The sequence below is a fragment of the Misgurnus anguillicaudatus genome, chromosome 7 (genome assembly GCF_027580225.2).
Source record: "Misgurnus anguillicaudatus chromosome 7, ASM2758022v2, whole genome shotgun sequence".
NCBI classification, from domain to species: Eukaryota; Metazoa; Chordata; class Actinopteri; order Cypriniformes; family Cobitidae; genus Misgurnus; species Misgurnus anguillicaudatus.
The window spans coordinates 7,110,281-7,132,903 of NC_073343.2; the positions used below are offsets into that span (position 1 = coordinate 7,110,281).

At 36.4% G+C, this 22,623-nt stretch overlaps 1 protein-coding gene across 2 annotated transcripts in view; it reads right to left on the bottom strand.

The window, feature by feature from the left end:
- Window positions 1–13,798, bottom strand: part of abhd12 (abhydrolase domain containing 12, lysophospholipase) — a 29,468-nt gene extending 15,670 nt beyond the window's left edge. For both annotated transcript variants that reach the window (XM_055171690.2, XM_055171691.2), the window contains exons 1-2: window positions 13,640–13,798; window positions 11,840–11,990 (exon numbers count right to left, since the gene is read on the bottom strand). In XM_055171690.2, coding sequence (XP_055027665.1) covers window positions 11,840–11,988 — 149 coding nt within the window. In that variant the 5' untranslated portion in view covers window positions 11,989–11,990; window positions 13,640–13,798. The remainder of the gene's footprint in view (window positions 1–11,839; window positions 11,991–13,639) is intronic.
- Window positions 13,799–22,623: the final 8,825 nt, after the last annotated feature.

Below are 22,623 nucleotides of genomic sequence, written 5' to 3' on the forward strand. Positions count from 1 at the left end.
GAATTTCATTTTTCTGATGAACACAAAAGAAGATATTTTGATAAATGATGGTAAGCACACAGCTGATGGAATTCAATGGGTACCGTCATTTATGCTTACCATCATTTATCAAAATATCTTCTTTTAGGGTTCATCAAGACAAATAAAAAAAAACTCAGACATAAGGGTGAGTAAATGACAGAATTTGCTCATCAGGATGCAAGCTCATCAGGAGTGAAAAAAGTGAAAGATACAAGCTTAAGTTAAGATATATATAAATAACCAGTGTGTTAGTGTGTATGTATATATGTAAATTGTAAAACATAAACCACCAAACTGGCAGTGATTTGACATCGTTACCACAACAGCTGGACATAATTTACCTCCCATTTCCAAAAACTCATTGTCGGTTGATCTAGACCGAGGGGCAATCATCCGATCTCTCTGATAATGCCAATATGGAAGTGACTTGAACTGCAATTCATCGATTGGCTGCTATAGTTCCCATAGACCTCCATGTTAAAATGCCAAACTTTACAGTAGAGAATAATTTGTTTACAGCCTGGTAGAAAAGGTGTTTTTGGTCTATGTAGCTAATTTTGCCCTTCATGACAACTGTGAGGGGGGTGAATTTTTTTTAAACTCATCCGTTTAAATTATATTAATCCTTAAAGTTCTGCATATTTAAGGGCGTGGCCACTTGAGTGAAGGTTGAACAGCCACTGTTGTCACTAGAATCGGCTTGGTTTCAGCAACCACAGCTTCACCCATGTCCCGCCAATTTACCCATTTTCGGTTATCGGCTAGTTAAGCCTGGTGACGCGCCCAAGATGGCGACAGTAGGCAACGCCTACTTTAAGCTTCAAAAATGCTCTTCACAAACCAATGGGTGACCTCACGGACACTACGTCCATATTTTTTTACGGTCTATGATCTAGACGAATCATAACGACCTATTTTGGATGCAAAACGGCAGATTTTGTCGAAACTTGCATCCCTGTATATTTAACAATCCAGCAGTTATTGGTTAAGAGGAGCAGTCCCTCAATTTTAATTGTCAAAACATTTTGGATCCTTTAAGGCAGTGGTTCTCAAACTGGGGGCCCGCGAAATGGTATGTGTTCTTATGACACGGTCTGTTATTTCCTGGTTTCTCTCTTACTGAGGTCAGACAGTGAAAAAAAATGTGCAAGGGAATTGAATAGGTCATCATTAAAATTAGAGGAACAAACTCATACCGTCTGACTTGGGCCTTGAGCTCTACTATAAATTTCATTGTATATGTGCGTGTTTGGCTAAAGTTCGGTACAAATGTCACTATATTGTGAAACACAGATAAAAACAATGTGATGTGTCATTACAAGTAAGCCACTTGGTGATTGAACAACCAAAAAAAAAAAAAAACACTTTATGTGGTCATCACTATAGTAAAAAAGGCCCATAAACCAGACACAATTTTAAATCTAATAATGTCCATGCATTTGTGAGGGGTAGCCTTTTATGAAACGGCTAGAATTTCACAAGTGGACAAGTTTGTTCCTCAGACATTGCACAATAAATGTGACACCCGAATATATCATTATAAATCGTGAATGAAAAGTGAATGCCGAATGGATGTCTGGTAGTGAACTGATTGTTTACAGTATGTATATCGTAATTTGGTCAGAAACGTCAAGATTGTGAGGCAAACAAATCGTTTTGGAGTAAGTCTTAGATATTCCATTTCCTTGGACTTTTGGGGATTTTATGAACAACTTGTTTTAGACAATTTCACCAAAGTGAATAAAGGGAAGATTTTGAAGTTAAGTAAATATCCTAATTCAGCGCTGCCCGGTTTAGGTAACTAACAACTAGATTACAGTTTTATGACTGCTATAAATCATATTATGCTTTGTGTGTGCGGTTAATGGAATCCTGAAAGTCTAAGCTTTCAAACGATGTGCCGCATGACCGTATATTTAAAAGATTTAATGCTTCAAAGTTACAATGACGTTTATGCATCCTCACGTGCAAGGGAGGGGGTGTGCCGTGTAAGTTTAGAGGCAGATGCACGGTTAGAAATAAAAAATGGTATGAAAAAACTATTGAAGTCTATGTAATATCAACAGATACAAAAAATATTTTTAAAGGAGTTTTAAAGTGTGTGAAAATCTGCTGTTAAAAAAGCTGACGTTAATCCAATTTCATTTTCTGTTTTACTTTCCATTAAAATTCATAGGGCATTTTCCAATTTAACTCATGACCAGGGCTTTCTCACAAACGTATAAAATAAACACTTGTGAGCACAGACAATCACGTGCATGCATATCTACACATGAAAGCTTGTTAGCTCAAGCTTACACACACACACAAACCTTTCTATTTTTCATTTAAACATTCCATAGACATTATGGGGTGGTTTCCTAGACATGGATTAGCTTTAAGATGGGACAAGGCCTTAGTTTAATTTAGAAATATAACTAGTTTTAACAAACATGCCTTACTTAAACATTACTGGCGTGCATTTTGATGCCAAACAAAGGACATGGGTGTATTTTAAGTTGCCAGTGCAAGTTGTTTTCAGTTTAGACAGCTCTTACATTTATTTTAGTCTAGGACTAATCTAATCCATGTCCGGAAAAACCAACCCAATGACTTTTATACTGTACAAGTTGTATAGTCTATCTCCTAACCCAACTCCCAACCCAACTCCTAAACTCACAGAAAGCTTTCTGCTATTTTAGATGGTCAAAAAACATTATTCTGTATGATTTAAGCTTGCTTCCTCATTGGGACCAAAAATGTCCCCAGAAGGTCAAACAATTACTGGTATTACTATGTTTGTGGGGACATTTGGTCCCTACACTGTAGGTATTACCAGTTACATACAGTTTCTTGCAATAAAAACCTGGGGGAATATTATTGAAACTATAAATAATGCACAAACTCAGAAATAAAAGAGTAGAACAGAGAACAAACTGACAAAAGACGGGAAGAAGAAAGAGAACAAGGCAGATGGGGTGAAGTAAGAGTACAGTAAAAGCTATAATCCAGTAAAGGAGCCAGAGCTGAATGTCCTGTTTGATCTGGCTGACCACAAATCAGTTCTGGCCCAATTCTTAAGGCTGAAGTATGGTCCATTTTTATGCATACGCGAGGCATACAGTGTGTTTGACGCAATTTTCATAATTTATAGAGAAGTACATGTGTACTGTACACGCACCGCCCAATTTTTGAAACCCTGCGTACATTGTTGCTACAGAAGAAAACGTAGTATGTAGCCCATGAGATGTACTGCTTACGCACTGCGCATGCGGCAAACGTACAAGTCAAATAAACTATACTTTGCAAGGCTGTGTGTTTTACTGTGTGTGTACACGTAAAAAAAAGACACGTGCTTACCTACACCTAAACCAACCACCTGAATACCACAGATATCCACACAAAGACTAACCTGATCAGCTGCCAACAGGACTGACAAGCATGACTTGTAGCTACTACTAAATCAACTACCTTGATCACCAGAGTAATCCACACAAAGACCGACCCGGTCAGGTGCCAACAAGACTGACAAGTACGACTCGCATATCAAGAGCTAGCAGCTGCGCAAGGGTTAAATTTCCCATTCATAATAAAAAAGGAAGATCAAACTAAATACCAGTTTCGTTTGTGTTGGGAGATTTGGATTAAATAGTCAGTAGAATGATTAAGTGAAATGGGATTAATAAATAATGCTCAAACCTGCATCACCTGTGCAAGCACCAAAGCTCTATGCAGGTATTCAATGCACAAACATGCAGATCAAAAATTTCCCATGGATATAAGGCACCGTGTGGTCAGATGGGAGTGAGTCAATAAAAGTCTGATCACAGGGTGCGTGTACAGCTGAGTGCAACAAAACATTGTGTGTTCATACACGTGGGATACCAAGGTGATTGTGATAAAGAGAGAGCGCTGTTGTGCAACAGCTGAGCTAAATACACCACGCAAGCTGAGTCATTACTGTACAGTACAGATAATGTGAAGGTGCTGAGTGAGTATTTCACTCTATACTCGAGTATATAGTGCAGGGCTCCAGACTGCCACCAAAATTTGAGAGTGTGCCATTGAATTTTACATCCAGTCGCACATGTGCAACCAGTAAATTTGACCTTATTTTGTGATGTGACACTGAATTTGCAAACAGCACATTGTACTTTCTGCATCTGTCATTAAAGTATTTATTAGTAATGCAGTGGAAATTAGTAGAAATGTGAATAATTGGTAAGCATGTTGATTTTTGGTGTGTGCCCCTAAATTTTCTGGTTGCGCCCCTAAAATTTTCAGTTGGGGCCACTGTGCTCCTAGTGAAAAAAGTTAGTCTGGAGCCCTGTAGTGTCTAGTGGATCAAGCAATGGTGAGAAACACAATCATGTTTCTTTCATGTTCTACAGTGCTCAAAATGCCCACAGTGAGCATCCGAACCAGAGCTTCAACACCTTCAGGGTAACACTAATATGTTAAGCCATGCTGATCCACTGCCATATGGGCATTATTACGGCTGTCTGAGTCCTGTCTGGGCATCCGGACTCCAGACCGCAATGGGACAAAGTGTTTCAGACTGCTGGTATGAAGCAAAAAGAGGAACCGGAGATCGAACAGGAAAAAGCTTATAGGAACTTATTCGCAACTGTGTAATAAAATAGTTTTTGGATTTCTCTACTTTATGGACGGTTTAAGTAAGGAATAAATGCAGACGCGCTGTTGAATTATTCGAAAATAATGGCACCCGTGGTTATTTTAAGACATTTGACAGGTTAGGTGTGAGTTTTACAGAAATATAATACGCACACCCATAGAACCTCTCTTAACCAATGAGAATGAAGCATTTATTTAATTCAATGATCTCATCTTTATCACTTCCACACACTGATAAACAAAATCAATTACATTTTAAAATAATCAAATAAACAGGTCTTAAAATAGAGTTAAGTGAAAAACAATAGGCTAGTGGGCTACTCCGACAAACGGTGCAAGCAACAGCACTTAAGGCAACACAAGTTCCAGGTCAAAATTTCCAGTCATTCCTTCTGAGTGGTCCTGTCAAGGAAAGTCATACAAAGGCCACCATTATTTGACTTCAGAAGTGACAGAAGTCATATTTATAAAGATATCAAACTCAGAGAAGCTCATTAAACTCATATTTAATACACTTTAAAAATAATAATGGTGCTAAACAGCACTAAAAGCTCATAATTCTAGGGAACCATTTTTAGTGCTACAGAGCACCTATATAGCACCTCTGTAGAACCATAAGTGGTGCTAAAGCATGATTTAAAAAAGTTCATAAATATCACACTTAAAATGTACATGGTTTGCACTGTTACATTGTAATACGGGTAATAATAATTATTATTTACTGTATAAATAATATTTAAATAATATTATGATATGAATTTATGAAGAAATGAAACAAAAATATAACTTTCCAAACAAGGGGTTTAAGTGTTTAGGGATTACATGATATGGAAATATGTATTTGTTTTTATTGTGATTTTATTTCTCGTATTTTTACTTTTTTTCTCTTATAGATTGTTTTCTCATTTGTATGTAAAGCACTTTGAATGACCTCTGTGTATGAAATGTGCTATACACATGCATAAACTTGCCTTCCCTATATTGCTGAAACCAGGAGTCAGGATTTTAGCGAACTTTTGTATTCCTTTATAGTTTTATCAGTATTATCTTAAGTCTAAAACAAAATAAGCACTGAAAATGTGATCTGCAGGTTGTATGCTGGTATATAAAGCAAACATGTAATTCTTGGTGTAAACAAATGACAAAAGTAATGAACATAGTACCACTTATGGTTCAACATAGCACAATATGGTTCTACACAGGTGCTACGCAGGTTCTATGTTGGTGATGTTTAGCACTAAAAATGGTTTCCTTATTATTACGATCCAGTGAACCACTTTTAGTGCTACTTGGAACCACGTTTTTGTAGAGTGTACGGCTATTAAATGACCAATTAGCTGAGAATTAAAACGTTACTGCATCTACTTGACATTGTTTCTTATTGTGACATCAGGGATGATGACCAATATATAAAATGACTACTACTGTATTTTAAAACCGAATCTTTAATTTCTGTAAATTATTGCTGGATTAATGTAACCACTGTAGCAAACACCTGACATTATTCATGCACGAAAAGTGAGACACTAAATGCATATCTGATTCAACATGAATAAATGATTGGGTCATTTTCAAGTCAAACCATTCGCCAGAGAACAGATGCACAATGCAGGCAATAAGGTCTTGCTTTACAGTAAGCATACTTTAAAGGGGACATTTCACAAGACTTTTTAACAATGTCAAATAAATCTTTAATGTCCCCAGAGTATGTATGTGAAGTTTTAGCTTAAAATATCATATAGATAATTTATTATAACATGTTAAAATTGACACTTTTTAGATGAAAGCAAAAATGTGCCGTTTTTGGGTTTGTCCTTTTAAACGCAAATGAGTGGATCTCTGCACTAAATGTCAGTGCCGTGGTCAGATAGTGCAGATTAAGGGGCGGTATTATCCCTTCTGACATCACAAGGGGAGACAGATTTCAATGACCTATTTTTTCACATGCTTGCAGAGAATGGTTTACCAAAACGAAGTTACTGTGTTGATCTTTTACACATTTTCTAGGTTGATAGAAGCACTGGGGACCAAATATACTTAAACATGGAAAAAGTCAGATTTTCATTAAATGTCCCCTTTAACTTAAGAACGGTACTATAGATGGTTTCAACAGTAAAAAACATAAAACATGCGGCTTTCGTGGTCAACAAAAAACTTCCAGTAAACTCCGCTAAGAATAAATAACAACAAAATCCTTTTAAAGTAGTTTATTTATATAACAGCAAAATAAACAACACTTAGATTACCTAGGAAACTAAAACATTTGTTATTTTTGACGAGCTATTAGTTTAAAAGTTCAGTTTCAGCAACTAGTCAGACCATTAAACAAACAGAAACCGGAAGTAAAGTTCGGACCAGCCGCGTAATCGCGCCACCGTACGTGCGTCCGATGAAACAGTATATAAAAGAATACTAAAGTACGCCAAAATGTTTTTGCCAATATACAGTAAAAAGATTTTAATATTACCCTTATTACAATGTAACAGTGCAAACCATGTACATTTTAAGCATATTTGTGAACTTTCTCATGTTTTGGTTGGGTAACAATCACAGAAGTCACTTGGTTATTTGCCATATAGTAGTCAGACAGTTTCTATGAACTTACTCATGACTTACAATGTGTACTGTGGGATTTTAGTAAATCTTCACTTTCTTTTAAGAATCCAGCCTTCCACCAGCATAGACTTTATGCCAATAGGCTACCAACACACTATGGAAAATATTACCTCCAACATACTGATTCAAACTTTATTTTAATTCCAAACAAAACCAGCCTTTAGCCAACATCAAACTGTGAGTCATTATTACTCCTGGAAAGATAAGATCACTTCCATTAAACTCGGAATACACTGACCCCAGGAATAAAGTTTAAAAACTTCTCTATTAAAAGTTTCCTCACAGAAGCCAAACACTCATTTAATGTCTGCAGGTCCCAGACAGCAGCTACTAAGTGGAAGATGTTGGCGTATGATATGCTTTTAGAACTCTCTAACTCTGATCAATGGTTCAAACATTCTGGTTCGGCTTTAGACCACCGACTGTCAAATACTTTTTAGTGACCTCGCTCAATGAGAGGTCTGACTTGTGACTGCCTGTTAGTAGAATTGACTTTGAAGACATATTATAATGGTTGTAAAGTGTTCATGTTAGTATATTATACTGCATCATGTTGTAACAGTAGATTAGTACATTTAAATGCATCCAAAAATTATTCTTTTTGATAAAATCTCTATTTGATAAAATCTCTTCTTTGAATGCTTCTTAAAGAAACACTGTCTGACTTGATTTCATTATAAATTTTAATTTCGTGCATTTGGCAGACGCTTTTATCCAAAGCAACTTACAGTGCATAACAAAGTACATGTTTTTTTTCAGTAGCATATGTGTGTTGAGCTATACAGGAATACTATAGTTGTTAGTTATATTGATTGACTGCAATTTATTGATCAGAAACTTTTACAGATTGGATTTGGCTCTTATGATGAAAAGTCATGTAGTGCTGAATGAAGAAGAGAACAAGGAGTGAAAGTAGAGCAAAAGTGGAGCGCTTTCGCAAACCTCCAGCTGCATATAAGTAATGGATTACAACAGGTTTGGTTTGATGGACCGGCCTCTATGACACAGAAGAAACAGAGACTTGCGAGACTGTTTTCCTGGTTTTTACACAAATAAACAACACAAATGTCTGTTAAATATAATACATGGAGACTTTACATTACACTTATTGCTATGTTTAAAATGATGTTCACTTAACTGTACATAAAACAAGGACAGATATTAGCAAAGTAAACCATGTAATTATTAAGTTAATGTTGTGTTTTAAGAACAGCTGATGGTGAAATCGCATGGATCACCGCCTCCCCTAAAGTTGAACTACACTGTGATAATAAAAACATGGGCCTGTGAAGGACACATGTAACTGTAGACACGGCACTCCAGAGGGTGAAAAGAGACACGTGCTGTGTCTCAGGCTCTCCACTTCCCCTCTCTCACTTTTTCTTCCCTTTCACTCATCTCTTCTTTCACTCCAACCACATAACAGATCTTACTAAGCAGTCGTGACAGCAGTGCCCAGTATTGCTCTCAAACTGACCCAGGATCTTCAGATGGGTTAAGGTGAGAACCAATTCTGCCATTTCACCACCCTATAATGGCTCTATTCTGAGGAAGAACATGTCTTCATAGATGACCGTCGTGATTATGTAGGTCAATTGATAAAGCATTGCATTAACAGTGCAAAGGTCTTGGGTTTGATAGCCAGGAAAGACACCCAATGATAAAATTTATAGACTGAATGCACTGCAAGTTGCTTTGGACAAATCTTTTTAAAATTGATTCCTGTTCTCCCAGTTTACTTAAGCCCATACCATGGTTCCTAGTAAGCAGGTTGCAAATTTAATTTCAGAGTCTTTAAAGACGACACTATCAAGATGCATATTCTTTCAAACACAATACACTTCACAAGCGGAGCTAAAATAAGAAAGCAAATTGTCAAGTTTAGATGTGTCTGTGTTTGATCTGGAGCTCACTTATCCAGTATAAGAACAAGAACGGACCAGAATTTCAGGTTGAATTATGCAGAGTAAATAACTGACATGGTTTCGAAGAAAGCAGGGGTTCATTATTTAGGCTAAAGGGTAAGTCAGTCCACCCCTCCCCATCTTCACATTTGCCTCCAGAACAGGGAAATGCAATGAAACAAGCGTATCTATGATACTCTCAAGGAAAATTCTTTAAATTGAATTTCCCAGACTAAGCAAATCTTGTAAATTAAACCCGAACTGAACCGGTTAACCTTGAACCGAGTCTTCAGCACAAGGGTCACTGCAACCAGACCAATAAGTAGTGGCTCCTGTGTCAGACACATGAGCAGCCCCGTACTTAATACCCCAGACTCATACCGATCCGGAGGGGAGTCCGGTTACCGTGGTATGGGATACAGTGCAGTAGTAGAGTAGCGTTTCAGTTTGAACGTGGAGACCCTTTTAATGTTAATGTGGTGAGAGACATCTTTTGTAACGCAAGACTTGAAATATTTAATTCTTGGCATCTGTGAGTCATCAGCTGAGTGAAATGTTGAGTAACATTATTTTAGTTAAATCCACCTGTAAGCCTGATTAATCCAAGCATACCGGACCAGAAATCTAGACTAATTTTAACTATTGCCACCTATATATAACCCAAATCCAATGCACAGTGACACTGACTGACCCTTGGGTCAAAGGTCACAGGTAATTCACTCAAAATGAAAAAAGTGTGAATTTCCACTTGATGAGCCGGTCAAGAAACGTGATATAATGCTGTCATCTGTAAATAAAGTGTTTTTAACCGTAAACCAAGCGAACACATTGTATTTGTTTTTTAGCAATGAAACATGTGCACTTTTATGTGTTAGCTGTGGTGTGCAACCCTTGTTCGTCTTGCCTCTTGTTAGTTGCTGTTGCTCTTCATTACATCATCCTTACTATCTTAAAAATATTGCAGCATATTTTCTCCTAAGATCAGCATAAAATAAGTGAACACATTTTGCAGATTCTGTCTGGGCCAAGTCATGATGAACAGCTTTGCCAAATTCTAAAAGCCATATTGCTAAACCAGAACGAAACAGAATGGACCGGTTAGATGAAAGCCATCAACAGTACATACATACACCTCGGTCTTCTACTGCTTAAAACACTGTCCAATCAACACACCATAAATATCTAGTACAGACACGAAAAACAGAAATATGATTCCGCTAGCTTACAACTGAGAGCAATGTTTTGGCCTTTATACTTTTAGGCCTGCCATTACAATGTAAACGAATCCTGCACCCGATGACGTGAATCACAAGCAGAAAAGTACCTAGATAACAGTTCAAACAGTTTTTAAGAACCCTCATAGAGATCCAGAGTAACATTAGTTTAAATTTAGTAGTGAAGTCAATGAACCGTATGACTAAGCTTTGTTTCGAGGAAGTTTATAGAGATATCTTTAGAAGCAACCCTTGTTGCTATTGCTTAACAATACAGATTTTTCTATTATGTAGTTTAGTTTTCTACTAGTTTTACTGGTTTTCCCTGATTTTATTATACTATTATAATTTTTCTTCAACACTCCTAAAATGTGAATATAACTGGGTTTTGTTTATAATATTCAACCTGTTTGAACAATGTTTAAAGGGGACATATAATAAAAATCAGACTTTTTCCATATTTAAGTGCTATAATTGGGTCCCGGTGCTTGTATCAACCTAGAAAATGTGAAAATTAACAACCCAGTGCATGCATGTGAAATTGAAAATTGAAATTTGGCTCCCCTTGTGATGTCAGAAGGGGATCAAACCACCCCTTAAACTGCACTATCCAACCACGGCACTGCCATTTAGTACAGAGATCAGCTCATTTGCATTTAAAATAACACACAAAAACAGCACATTTTTTGCTCACACCTACAAAGTGTCAATTTAAACATGCTATAATAAATTCTCAATATGGTATTTTGAGCTAAACTTCACATACGTACTCTGGGGACACCAAAGATTTATGACATTTTAAAAAAGCCTTGTGAAAGGTTCCCTTTAATACACTTTAATCTACTCAAGACAAATGAGCTACTATAAGGCCAGTATGATTACACAAATTGCGATGACCTTGCTGTGACGTGATGTATGCAGTTGTGTGGCAATTGTGCCTTAAAACTTCTTTACAATGGTGCCAAAGACATGGAAAAAACCTGGGAAAAAACCCATCATGATTCTAGAGACATTTGGAAATGTCCTGCAAACAAATCAGATGTGGTCTCTCCAAGCATTACACAGATATAACAATGACTTCACACCCCACCCAAAAGTTGCTACGCTTGTTCTGCAGCCTCAATCCTATCCCAAGTCACCTGAGAATGTGATTCAATCAAAGAAAGCAATAATTTGTGGCTTCATGTCATGACATAGTTTCTAACTACTATGATCTCATGATAGAAGAGAAACCGCATTAACTTCAGCACCAATACCATTCAAATGTAATATTTATATACCAAATCTTGAAATATAATATATGTTGTGAGATAATGACAGAAATGCATGGCACTATAAAAGACAAGCAAATTGTGGGCAAGCTTTTCAGAAACTTAACAGCGATAAGAACAGGTATACAGCCCTATGTGACATTTTTTTGTGAACACCAGCAGTCAGTCTAATACTGGTTATGCATTGATTCAGTCTCACCTCTTGTACCGTCTTCCCATTGCTTTCCCCGAACCTTCTGCTTCTGAAGCAGCTTCTGTGTTTTTGTTGCAATGCTTTAGATCGGATCTGCCGTCCAGCAACGTCGTAAACGAGTTATCATGATCTGCGTTGTCTTTCCGCTTTCGCATCACTGAAATGTGAAATAGCAAAGGGAGAAACACACAGATGATGAGACTGAAGATAAGATACTGCAGTGCCGCGCTGAAGCAGGTGGCACGGCCGGTTAAAAATCTTCAACGCGCCGGAACAGTTTGTCCGCAGGGGTGTGTGTGTGTGTTTGGTCCGGTGATTCTCCTCACGATGATTCTGGCACTCAGCACTTTTCTCTCTACATTGTTTTGCAAGAGTCAGATATCTGCAGAGACCAGCTGATCTGCTAAACAGTTCCCCTCCGTCCCCCCGATCAGCCCCATCGGTTTTGCCGACAGCCAATCACACGCAGCCGAACAGCCCCCACTTTTAGCCCGACAGCCAATCACACAGTCGCACATTTCTGTTCCGCCTACAAACAATGACAGGCGTATGCGACTTCACGAGAAACTGCACAGTTTGATCGGCCTATTACATTAAAGTACCCCGAGAGCGACTCGAAGTCACGTTTGCTTTCGTGGAACTTTGATGTCGTTCGGTATGCGCAGCTCTGCATGCTCTGTATGAAGTCGACAGCCAATCACATACAATTTTACTGCTTCCGCCGCTAACGCCCTGCCAAATAGTATAGGGGTTGCCAAACCCTCTTTCTTGGACTGGTGGAAGCGTGAATGATGTGTTATTGTTTATTTTACAATTTAATGCTTATAGCTGTGTGCGTATGCATACATTTTTGTTTGGAATTACTGATTTGGAAGGCGACGCACGCTTTTTGCATGTAAACAGAATCCATTATAAGCATACAAAGTTACAAAGATCTGGCAACACGCCGCTGTCCTGAGACTCCTGCACAGATTTGCGTACGCAAAAAACCTGACAATCCTGCTGTACTGGGTTGCGTTTTTGCAAGTGCAGTCGTTACAGCATTAGCATAATTCAAATTAATGTGTTTCCCCAAAACTAACGAACATTTGCAAACTGCATTGCAGACGTATGTGAAGGTTAGAATCATGTACTTACACAGATCAAGCTCTTTATAAAAAAGCAAGACACATGCAATACGTTTAATATACATAATTCCAAATATATACAAATTTAAATGCATGTCTTTTAATTTGTCAGGAGAATTAAATCGCCGCTTTTGAACAGTACGCATGTGCGTACTTGCTCTAGTACGACGAGGGCGCCCCGAAGTGACGTAAGAAGGAACTGCGACTGACTAAAACATAAGGAAATAAAACAAAAAACAATGGAGAGCAAACATGGGATAAGTAGTCATTAAATAGCATGTTCGTCATTCACAGCAATAATCTGACATTAATTCAATACTGAACGCAATAACGTCTATTAATTAATTCATGTATGTGACGTCATTACCATGTTTTTTGTACAAAGTTGCGGGAAACAGTCGTGACTAGATTCTCCTACTATGCATCATACAGTAACGTTAAGTTATACTGTGGTAGTTATGCGTCGTTGTTCGCACACTGGATATCATAAAAAGGAAGTAATTTAAGAAAATTGGTCATGTAACGTGTCTAACAAGCAGGTATAAATAGGTACATTTTTTGACAAACTTACGAAGACATGAAATGAAGTATACAATCGCAAAACACTTAATGAAAGAACAAGTAGGTATATACGACTATAGTGATGGATTTTGTAATTATATAAAGTATAAAACCTAACCTGTTCATTTTGATGATTTTCATTGTAGATGCTTTGACAGGGCGCGTGCTAGGCGTATTTCCAACGAGTTTCCTTTCACGTCACGTGACTGTAAGCAAACGTTTAGCTGCTTAAAATTCCAGTGTGTCCTCCAAATGTCTCTTTATTTGTTGTGCTTTCCTTCATTGTGTTAAGCACACCTGTTACTCCTTCCCTTTTAAGTATTTCTTTAACTCAGATTAACACAGATGTTTTTCACATTTTTAATAATGAATATGAATACAACGAGTAAAATAAGGTGCTCATGTGTTTATTTTAAGATTTAACTAATATATATACACAATTATAAAGATGACACATCCTCTCCACCATCAGGGAAACTTTCAGAAGTAGCTTAGGTTGTATTTTCTCCAATTTGCTGACATAAAATTCAGATATGAACAAAGGAACGCAAATAATAAATTAAATAATTATAAAAAATATTTGAACGTTTTGCGCCTCAACTAACACCACAGCCTCACAATGATTTTTGTATGTTTTGTTTTGGGCAAAAGATGGCAGTATACCATCACTTCTGTATGACCAACCATCACTTCTGACTATTTTACCTAACCCCTGTTCACAAAAATGCTTACTACAAATTGCACTTAGTGCAGACACCTTCTCTCATACTTTTTACATATTTACCTGAGGCCTATCTCTCATACTGTGTTCAGTTAATATATAGGCATACCTTGCAGTCATTTAAAGTCATATGTGCAAGTGTCATACCAATAAGAATGTTCATGAATGCTCCTCCACAGACTATAGACAAGACAGAATACAATAGACAGACTGATAAATACACAAAATATTTACAGAAATATACAAAAATAGTTAGTAATGTGTTGTAAATAAACTAATATTGCTAGCTAGATCATAAAGTGACAAAATGCAAAGCAGACTGTGTGCAGACCTCTATTATTATTGATATTGCACATTGTATTCTTACAGTACAATCTTACATTATTGGGATATAAACTTGTTGTTAAGAATTACAGATGAGACTGTCAAGAGATCTTTTGTCCAAAGCGACTTACAAAGATTAGGAAACAATAAAAGCGATGTGTCATAGCTGGAGGCAATAGTACCAAATATACCAAAACATGTTAAAATTATTTTTTTCCTTTCAGTGCTACTATTGATTTCACACACTTTTAGCGACTTTCGGTGCATGAAGTTATACATTTTATCAGTATGTATTTTCCCTGGGATCGAACCCATTTCTTTAACCCTCAAACGGTCCTGGTCTATATGACCCCAAATGACATTTCATTAGTTAAAAAAAAGGTTCCCTTCGTCTCAGAAATATAAAACTTTGTGACTTTAACTAAATAATCTATTGTTACAGACACAAAAAACTGGGCTTGATTTGGTTGTTCTAAAAGTATGTACATTTTTTTATTAATCTGTCCCTTGGGGTCAATATGACCACAATTGAAAGTGAATGAGAAATGCAAAAAAATGTATTTTTTTCATTTGTCAAAAAGTAAATATCATTAAATCCCACATAAATCTGAACATTTTGACACAGAAATGAAGGCCTGGTACTTGTGCACAAATGCAATGCAAAACACACACACACACACACACACACACACACACACAAATTTCTGTGGCATTTTGTAAAAAGACATTTCAAAATGCATCAAAAACTATACAAAATTACTATAAAATAATATTTCCTTTTTAATGTCCATTCTAATGTTTATATAAACATAAATTCACAAAATATATCACTAAAGTAGTGATGTGAGCAGTTGGCCACATCCAGTGAAAATAATGGGTCTGGACATCTGTTGGTCGAACTGATTTCATTCCTAAACTGTAATTCTTTTATGTTTTTTTAAAAAACCGATGGCTGATTTCAACACATAACACCTCAATATCTAAAAACAATCAAATTTAGATGATAATTTATGTGACTTTTCTTAAAAATTTTATATTTTTCAGGCAAGCCAATAGTGTAGTTGAGGAATTTAGTGGTAAACAGGTACAAAAGTACTTCAAATCTCTCAAAACACAGCTTTATTGCATAGATGAGAAGCAAAAAAAAAATATATATATATATTATTTGTATTGTTGAACATTTATATTTTTCTTACAATTATGCTTTCAATTTTGGGGTCATATAGACCCCAAGGGCCAGAAGTGTAAACAGAAAATGAGGAGTTAAGCTGCTAAAACAACGTTCTAACATTCACAATTATCATTGCAAGTGTCAAAACAGTAAAACCTAAAGCCATTTTTCACCACCCACTGAATTTCACAGTACAGTTTGTGAATTCAATAGCACTCCATGAGCCCACAGTTAAAAGATTGTAAAATCTGTGTTATGATAAAATAGCACGAGTGCTTATTGATGATATGATTTAGGTCGATTCACCCTATAGAAAACCAACATATATGTCTCCTGTCCATTAGCTCTAGCGTGTTTCGTCTTTCTTCTCATCGAGAATGCGTTTAACACCCACATTAAAAGCAGTTACTGTTGTACATCTGAACGTCACACGTGTGACATGTGGGTGTATGAGCCATCCTTGTCCTTGCTGTCTGTGCGATAGGGTCGACGTGACGCGAAACATTTCTCTTTATTGATGCTGACAGAATTTCTGTTGCTTTTGTGCAAACAGCAGTCAGATTGGGCTCGAAATTACACGTTAACGGTCGTCTGATCCTTTTCACGTCTCTGCTCAAAGTGCAAGCCCTCTTTTAACATGTCACGCGCATGAGTGTCATTTCTAAAGGCTGCTCGAGTGCGTACGCGCATGACGTCCCGTGCCGCTCTCTGCTTTATGAAGTCCTGATTGCCTGCTCATTGTTTTCTCATTCACTTGTTTGAATACCCAACCTATAATCAGAGCTGTAAAAATAAGGCATTAAAAGGCATGCTGCCATTTTTATGGTGACACTAACAAAGTGGATTTCCATTCATACTGACTTTTTACTCATTTAAGCCATCAAAACTCACAATACCCATCAGAACAATCTACAGGCTTCGGTTCAGAGTGGAAATGCATTATAGTGTTACAATCTGAATTAAACCACGGCAAGTGAATGCTCTCAAATACACACTCGTCTATCTTTCTGTCACACTTTCTCTTCTTCTTTTCTTATTTCTACATCACACAGAAAGCTAATGATAACACAGATCTCTGATTCCGGTAATTACTGTAGTTGTCAGAATAAATCTCTAGATGACTCCGTTTATGTTTAACGTCATGAATAGCTGAATGGAAAGTTTGAAAACAAGCTTTGGTTTAGTATGACCCGCTTTTGCTAGTTCTGGTATTCTTAATAATCCTGAAAAATATGTGTTGGAAACCTTCAAGGTTGCTTCTTTAACTATTCAATTTTTGCATTGGCACAGGTCTCTAATTGGTAAAATTATTATGTTTGCAGATGACACTAGTTTATATTTAATGCAATAATGTACTTTTTAATGCACTTAAAGGGATAGTTTGCCTAAAAATTACTCGCCCTCATGTTTTTCTAAACCTAAATTTCTTTATTCTGTTAAACACAGAAGATACATGATGGTAACCACACTTTTAATGGCACCCATTGACCTCCATAGTATTTTTTCCTACTGTGAAAGTGAAATGTGCATGTAATAAGAAAATTACTGTATAGGTATATTTTCTTTTGATTTTGCCCCCATAAACAATTTCAGCCCTTAACTCCGTATTTAAGGCCTTTGTATCAGTTATATGTGGGTGTTTCTTTTATATAAACAAATAATCAAACAATAAAATAATTACAGGATTACCTGATAGAGGGGCGAGCAACACATGCTTAAAAATACTAAAATGTGTCAAGGGCCTACTTTTGTAGATCATGATTCTGTCTGTGACAGAGCCGCATGTGGGTGGTACCTCTAAAGGGGCATTTTCAGAGAGATACCCTCACTATCACCGTAGCAACCAGACAAGTTCTGGTGATCTCACCACTTTGATAAGCATCCTAAATACATTCCTCTTTCTTTTTCTCACTCTCTCACACACAAACACACATACAGACCCTGTCCTGTTTGAAGTTGAGTGGTCCTCCAGTTGCTCCTCTGTTAAAATAACACACACACGGTACACCCCTGCTGAATGATTGTATAAATTGAATCAGAAGTGCTTGCATTTAGACTCATATTCAGATGGATTTGGATCCTCAGTGAGGGTGCTTGAGTTTAACTGTAATTGCTGGGTTTTTATAATAAAATCCTTTTATTAATACTTACCTGCCGCAAATGGGGGGTGACTGCTGAGGATGATGTTTTAGTGGTGAGTTGAGTACTCTTGGTGGTGAAAAAGCACCCATAAATGGACAGCGAATGTCCATTTTGTCCACTGAATGTCAATTTGGTTGTCTTGTTGAGGCTTAGTCTTAAATTTAAGTGAACTTTATCAATAATGATTTATAAAGCTGTTGTTTGTTTTATTAATTAGGATATTTATGTTATGAAAGACACATTGCATGAAGCACAATGCTTGCTTGCAGGCTCAAAGTACTGACAATTTATATAATTATTCATAGACCAGCCACTAGGGGGCAGTGGCGACTCTTAATTTCTCTTGATCATATATGATTTTATCTCGTGGATTGTATGAAATTAGTACCTATTCAGATTCAGTAAAGGTTGGTAGGTTTGCATCTTATGCTTAATAAAATTACACTATGGTTTTCTGTAGCCTACCTCAGTGGTTCTCAAACTTTTTCACTGTGGGGCCCCCCTTGTGTACGGTGCATTCCTTCGGCTCGCCCAAAGAAAATTTATGACAAATTTGTTCTAAAACGTAAAATTTTTTATTAAACAAAACATTAAATTGTAGTGCTGTTGGTAAGTAGCTTTATTTGTTTAAGGTTTAATTACACAGAATTCATAAAATAAATTAATGTATTTTATAAAACTGGAGCCCACTGGCACCGTTTCGCAGCCCCCCTGGGGCCCCGGCCCCCAGTTTGAGATCCACTGGCCTCCCTTATTAAAATTAACCATGGTTTTACTACAAATAAAACCAAAAGGCCAAATTAACCATAGTTTAACCATGGTTTTGTAGTAACTTTCAGAATTTATAAGAATACCATGACCATTCTTGTCTATTTATAGGGGCACAATAACACGTTTGTCCGTGTGAACATATTTTGTGATCAAAGAGAAATATCATGTTGATAACAATATGAGGGTAAATAAGTAATTTGTGTGTGTGTGTGTGTACTATCCCTTTAAATCTGCTGACAAAAAAGGTTTTTTGGTTATTTATAAGCTTCTCCCTCTCCACTGTGAAAACTTGTGCCAGATAACATTATGGTTTATGGACAAATGTGGCATTTTACCCAAAATATGCCTTTAATTACTTTCTACTGGAGTTCAAATGTTGTTCTGCAACTCAATAATTTATAGACGGGTGATGTCATGTCCCCACAGGCTCAAAGATGCATTTAAAAATGTTGCGTTTTTATGAGCTATACTCTTAAATTTCAGTTGTCCAAGTGTTTAGAGGACCAAAATGTCCTTGATTTAAAAAAAAAAAAATCCATCAATTATATGCCTTCCCTATAAGAAAACAGTGGCATTTATCTTCTGAACTGAATCACTTATTCTTCACAGGACACAAGAGTTAAGTGGCCACTTCTGAATATAAAAACCTCATTGAATAGAACAGGTTATGGTTCAATGTCTCATACATTATAGCTCATTGCTGACGTACCAAAAATGTACTCCACGAAAACAAACCAAAAATGAAGGACCCTTTTCCTTCCAAAAAAAAGGGAAATCCATAATAAATTAAAAACGGCTTTTAAACTCTTCAAATCAGGTGTCATTATGTACTTTAAGTTGAAGTGTCAATGACTAAATGAAAGATTGTGAGAACATTGCTTTTATTCGAGTTTAGAATGGTAGCCTTTACAATGGCAAATAACACTTGGCAATGAAAAGAATATTTTCAACATAGATTGCTGGATATAGAACAAGTGTATTGTTGAATCAAGGTCTCTATCTGAAACCATCTGTATATGTGGAAAAAGAGAATTTGATATTTAAGCCTGTTTAGCAAGTTAGATGTGAACTTTAAGTACAGTGTAAGTGTTATACTGCACTATATTACAATACATTTAATGACATGCAAACAATTACAAATTGTTTTATTAAAGGAAATATGCAATATTAGTTAATGCCATTGAAGGTGGCACGTAAAGTGTGCCACAAAGAAAACACAACACTCTCTCAAGCTGTGTTTAAAATTTTGGTTTAATTTTAGATCTCCAAAGGGCCTCAAAAAAGTTATTTATACATGTTTTATTTAAAATTTGATTAACCTTCCATAAGAACCACAACACAATAATTCTTTGAAATACACACTTTTTATTGGGTGACAGTTTGGCTGTTAGTACTTGGCATTGATTGAAATACATTTGCAAATTTTTTTGCATGTGCATAATGGCAATAGCAGTTACACTGTATTCATTGTATCCAAAAGAACCCAGTGGGTTTGTGAGTTTACACAGTGTGAGACTGCAGGCCTGCTTTAGCCGAGAGCAGCCATGTATCATTTAAGTGAACGTCAAGGTGATTTTAAGCATTTAAAGCACAACATCTAGTAAACGGTGAACTTTAGTTTCCATGTTATTCACACCCTTTGAAATGGCCATTTCTCATTTAGCTATATAGTAAAATAATGCAAAAAACACCATTTAAAATCAAATTCACAGTGAATTATTAGTCAATGTTAACATTACACTAAATAAACTGTAAATAAAACCGTAAATAAAATGTATCTTTAAACTAAAAGTACAAAAGACAAAATGATAGTGCTCTTAATGTGAATTTACAAGCATATCATATCAATAGGCTAAACATTATGGTAATAATAAAAAAATCATAAAGCTGCCCATCAACAAAGTGTAGAACAAAAGCAAAATTTAAAACAAGCAGAACAAGGTTATATGTTTTTCAAACATTATCTGAGCAAATAAATGTGTGCATACTACACAAATCTGCACAGGTGGACTTTCACATATCATGTGATGACATCACATTCTTGCACAGCCAATGAGGCAGCTGTGATAGCTTGATTTATTATCCAGAGATCTATCTCTGTCAGTAAACTATAATATTTAAATTAACTTAACCGTTTGGTTTGTTTTTGGTCACTCATGCGAGTCGTGCAGAGAATGCGCAAATATTAGCGATTAACAATCACATGAGCAGCAAGATCAAAGAATTTACATTTAGAGATTATAGCGTTATTTTATGTGCAGCTTATTTCCGTTTTTAATGAAGTTACATAGTTTGATGGTGTTTTACATAATTTAATAGTTTTACTCCGGATCTCACCTTGCAACCTTGGTTGATTTTTCAGAGGAAACTTAATACCAAGTAATCCTTAAAGGGATATTTCACCCAAAACCCACTGTTTGTCCTGCTCCAGCTTGGACATTCGGCTAGTCCATGATGCCAAATACATTTTTGTGGATAAACTATCCCTTTAAAAGACATATGGACTCTTTCAGTACATTTTTGTGATAGTAGCATGGTCTGTTTTTTTTTATGTTTATGAACTATTTTGCATTTGAAAATTTATGGAAATGCATTTTAATAAAGCAGATTCTCCAAGAATGCCAAAAGCTTAATCGGATTATTTCTTATGTATTGACACTGTTCATTTACACTGCTCCTCATGCTCAAAACACATGTTTTCATGTTGATAATCTAAAAATGTTGACTAATATTTTATAGAAACGTGATCATTTTGTAGCTAAAGCTTTCACAGACTTTACACTGGCAGAAAAGCATGGTGGAGTATAGCTGGAACATCACATTGCAATACTTTTATTGCTGAAATTTTATAGTGTTGTATCATTATGAATGTAGTTGAGGGCTATGCCCTCTTTCAAACCACATAAAGCTATTGCCTTTAATTGTGGTACTGTATCATCTAAAGTATGAGATGCAAGCACACGCAAACCTCACACTTTCAGTCACATCGTCTTTCAAAACCAAAACTTGCATAAATGTTACATCTTTTAGCTCTATTCAAATGATGACTACCAGTAAGGTCTAAGGTTTTCAAGTGAAAACAGCAACAAAGTCAACTCAGAGCATATTTACACCTGGTAAGATGCGATTTGGCGGATCGGATCACAAGTGGACGAGAAAGACGCATGTTTGTACACCTGGTGCATTAATCCGTCTCTTTTGTCCACTTTCGACCATTTCTGTCCTGATTACTTCGAAGGAGTTGGTCTATGGGTGAGTTATTAAAAGATTAGTCCATTTTCTTAAAAGAAAAATCCAGATAATTTACTTATCCAAAATGTTGATGTCTTTCTTTGTTCAGTCGAGAAGAAATTATGCTTTTTGAGGATTTTTCTCATTTTAATGGACTCCAACAGAGCCCAACATTTAATACTTAACTCAACACTTAACAGTTCCCTTCAACAGAGTTTCAAAGGTCCACAAACGATCACAAACGAGGCACAAGGGTCTTATCTAGCAAACGATTGTCATTTTTGACAAGAAAAATAAAAAATATCCACTTTAAACCACAACTTCTCGTCTATAAAGATCGTTTATAGTCCTTTGAAACTCCGTTGAAAAAAACCGTCAAGTGTTGAGTTGTTGGGCTCTATTAAAGTCCACCAAAATGAGAAAAATCCTGCAATATTTTCCTCAAAAAACATAATTTCTTCTCGACTGAACAAAGAAAGACATCAACACCCCGGATGACATGGTGGTGAGCAAACCATCTGGATTTTTTTTTAAGAAAATGGAATATTCCTTTACGGGTTAATTTGACGCACACTAACATTATGTCCAAGTCCGCTGCTCGTGTTATTATTACACATGCTGCACAACGTTTTGTACATATTTGGACAATATGTAATGGCTTCTCAGATATTTCAGTGCAACTTTCACACGCAAAATGAAACAGAAATGGTCTAAAGACCGTGCCAAAGACTGTGGGTTTACA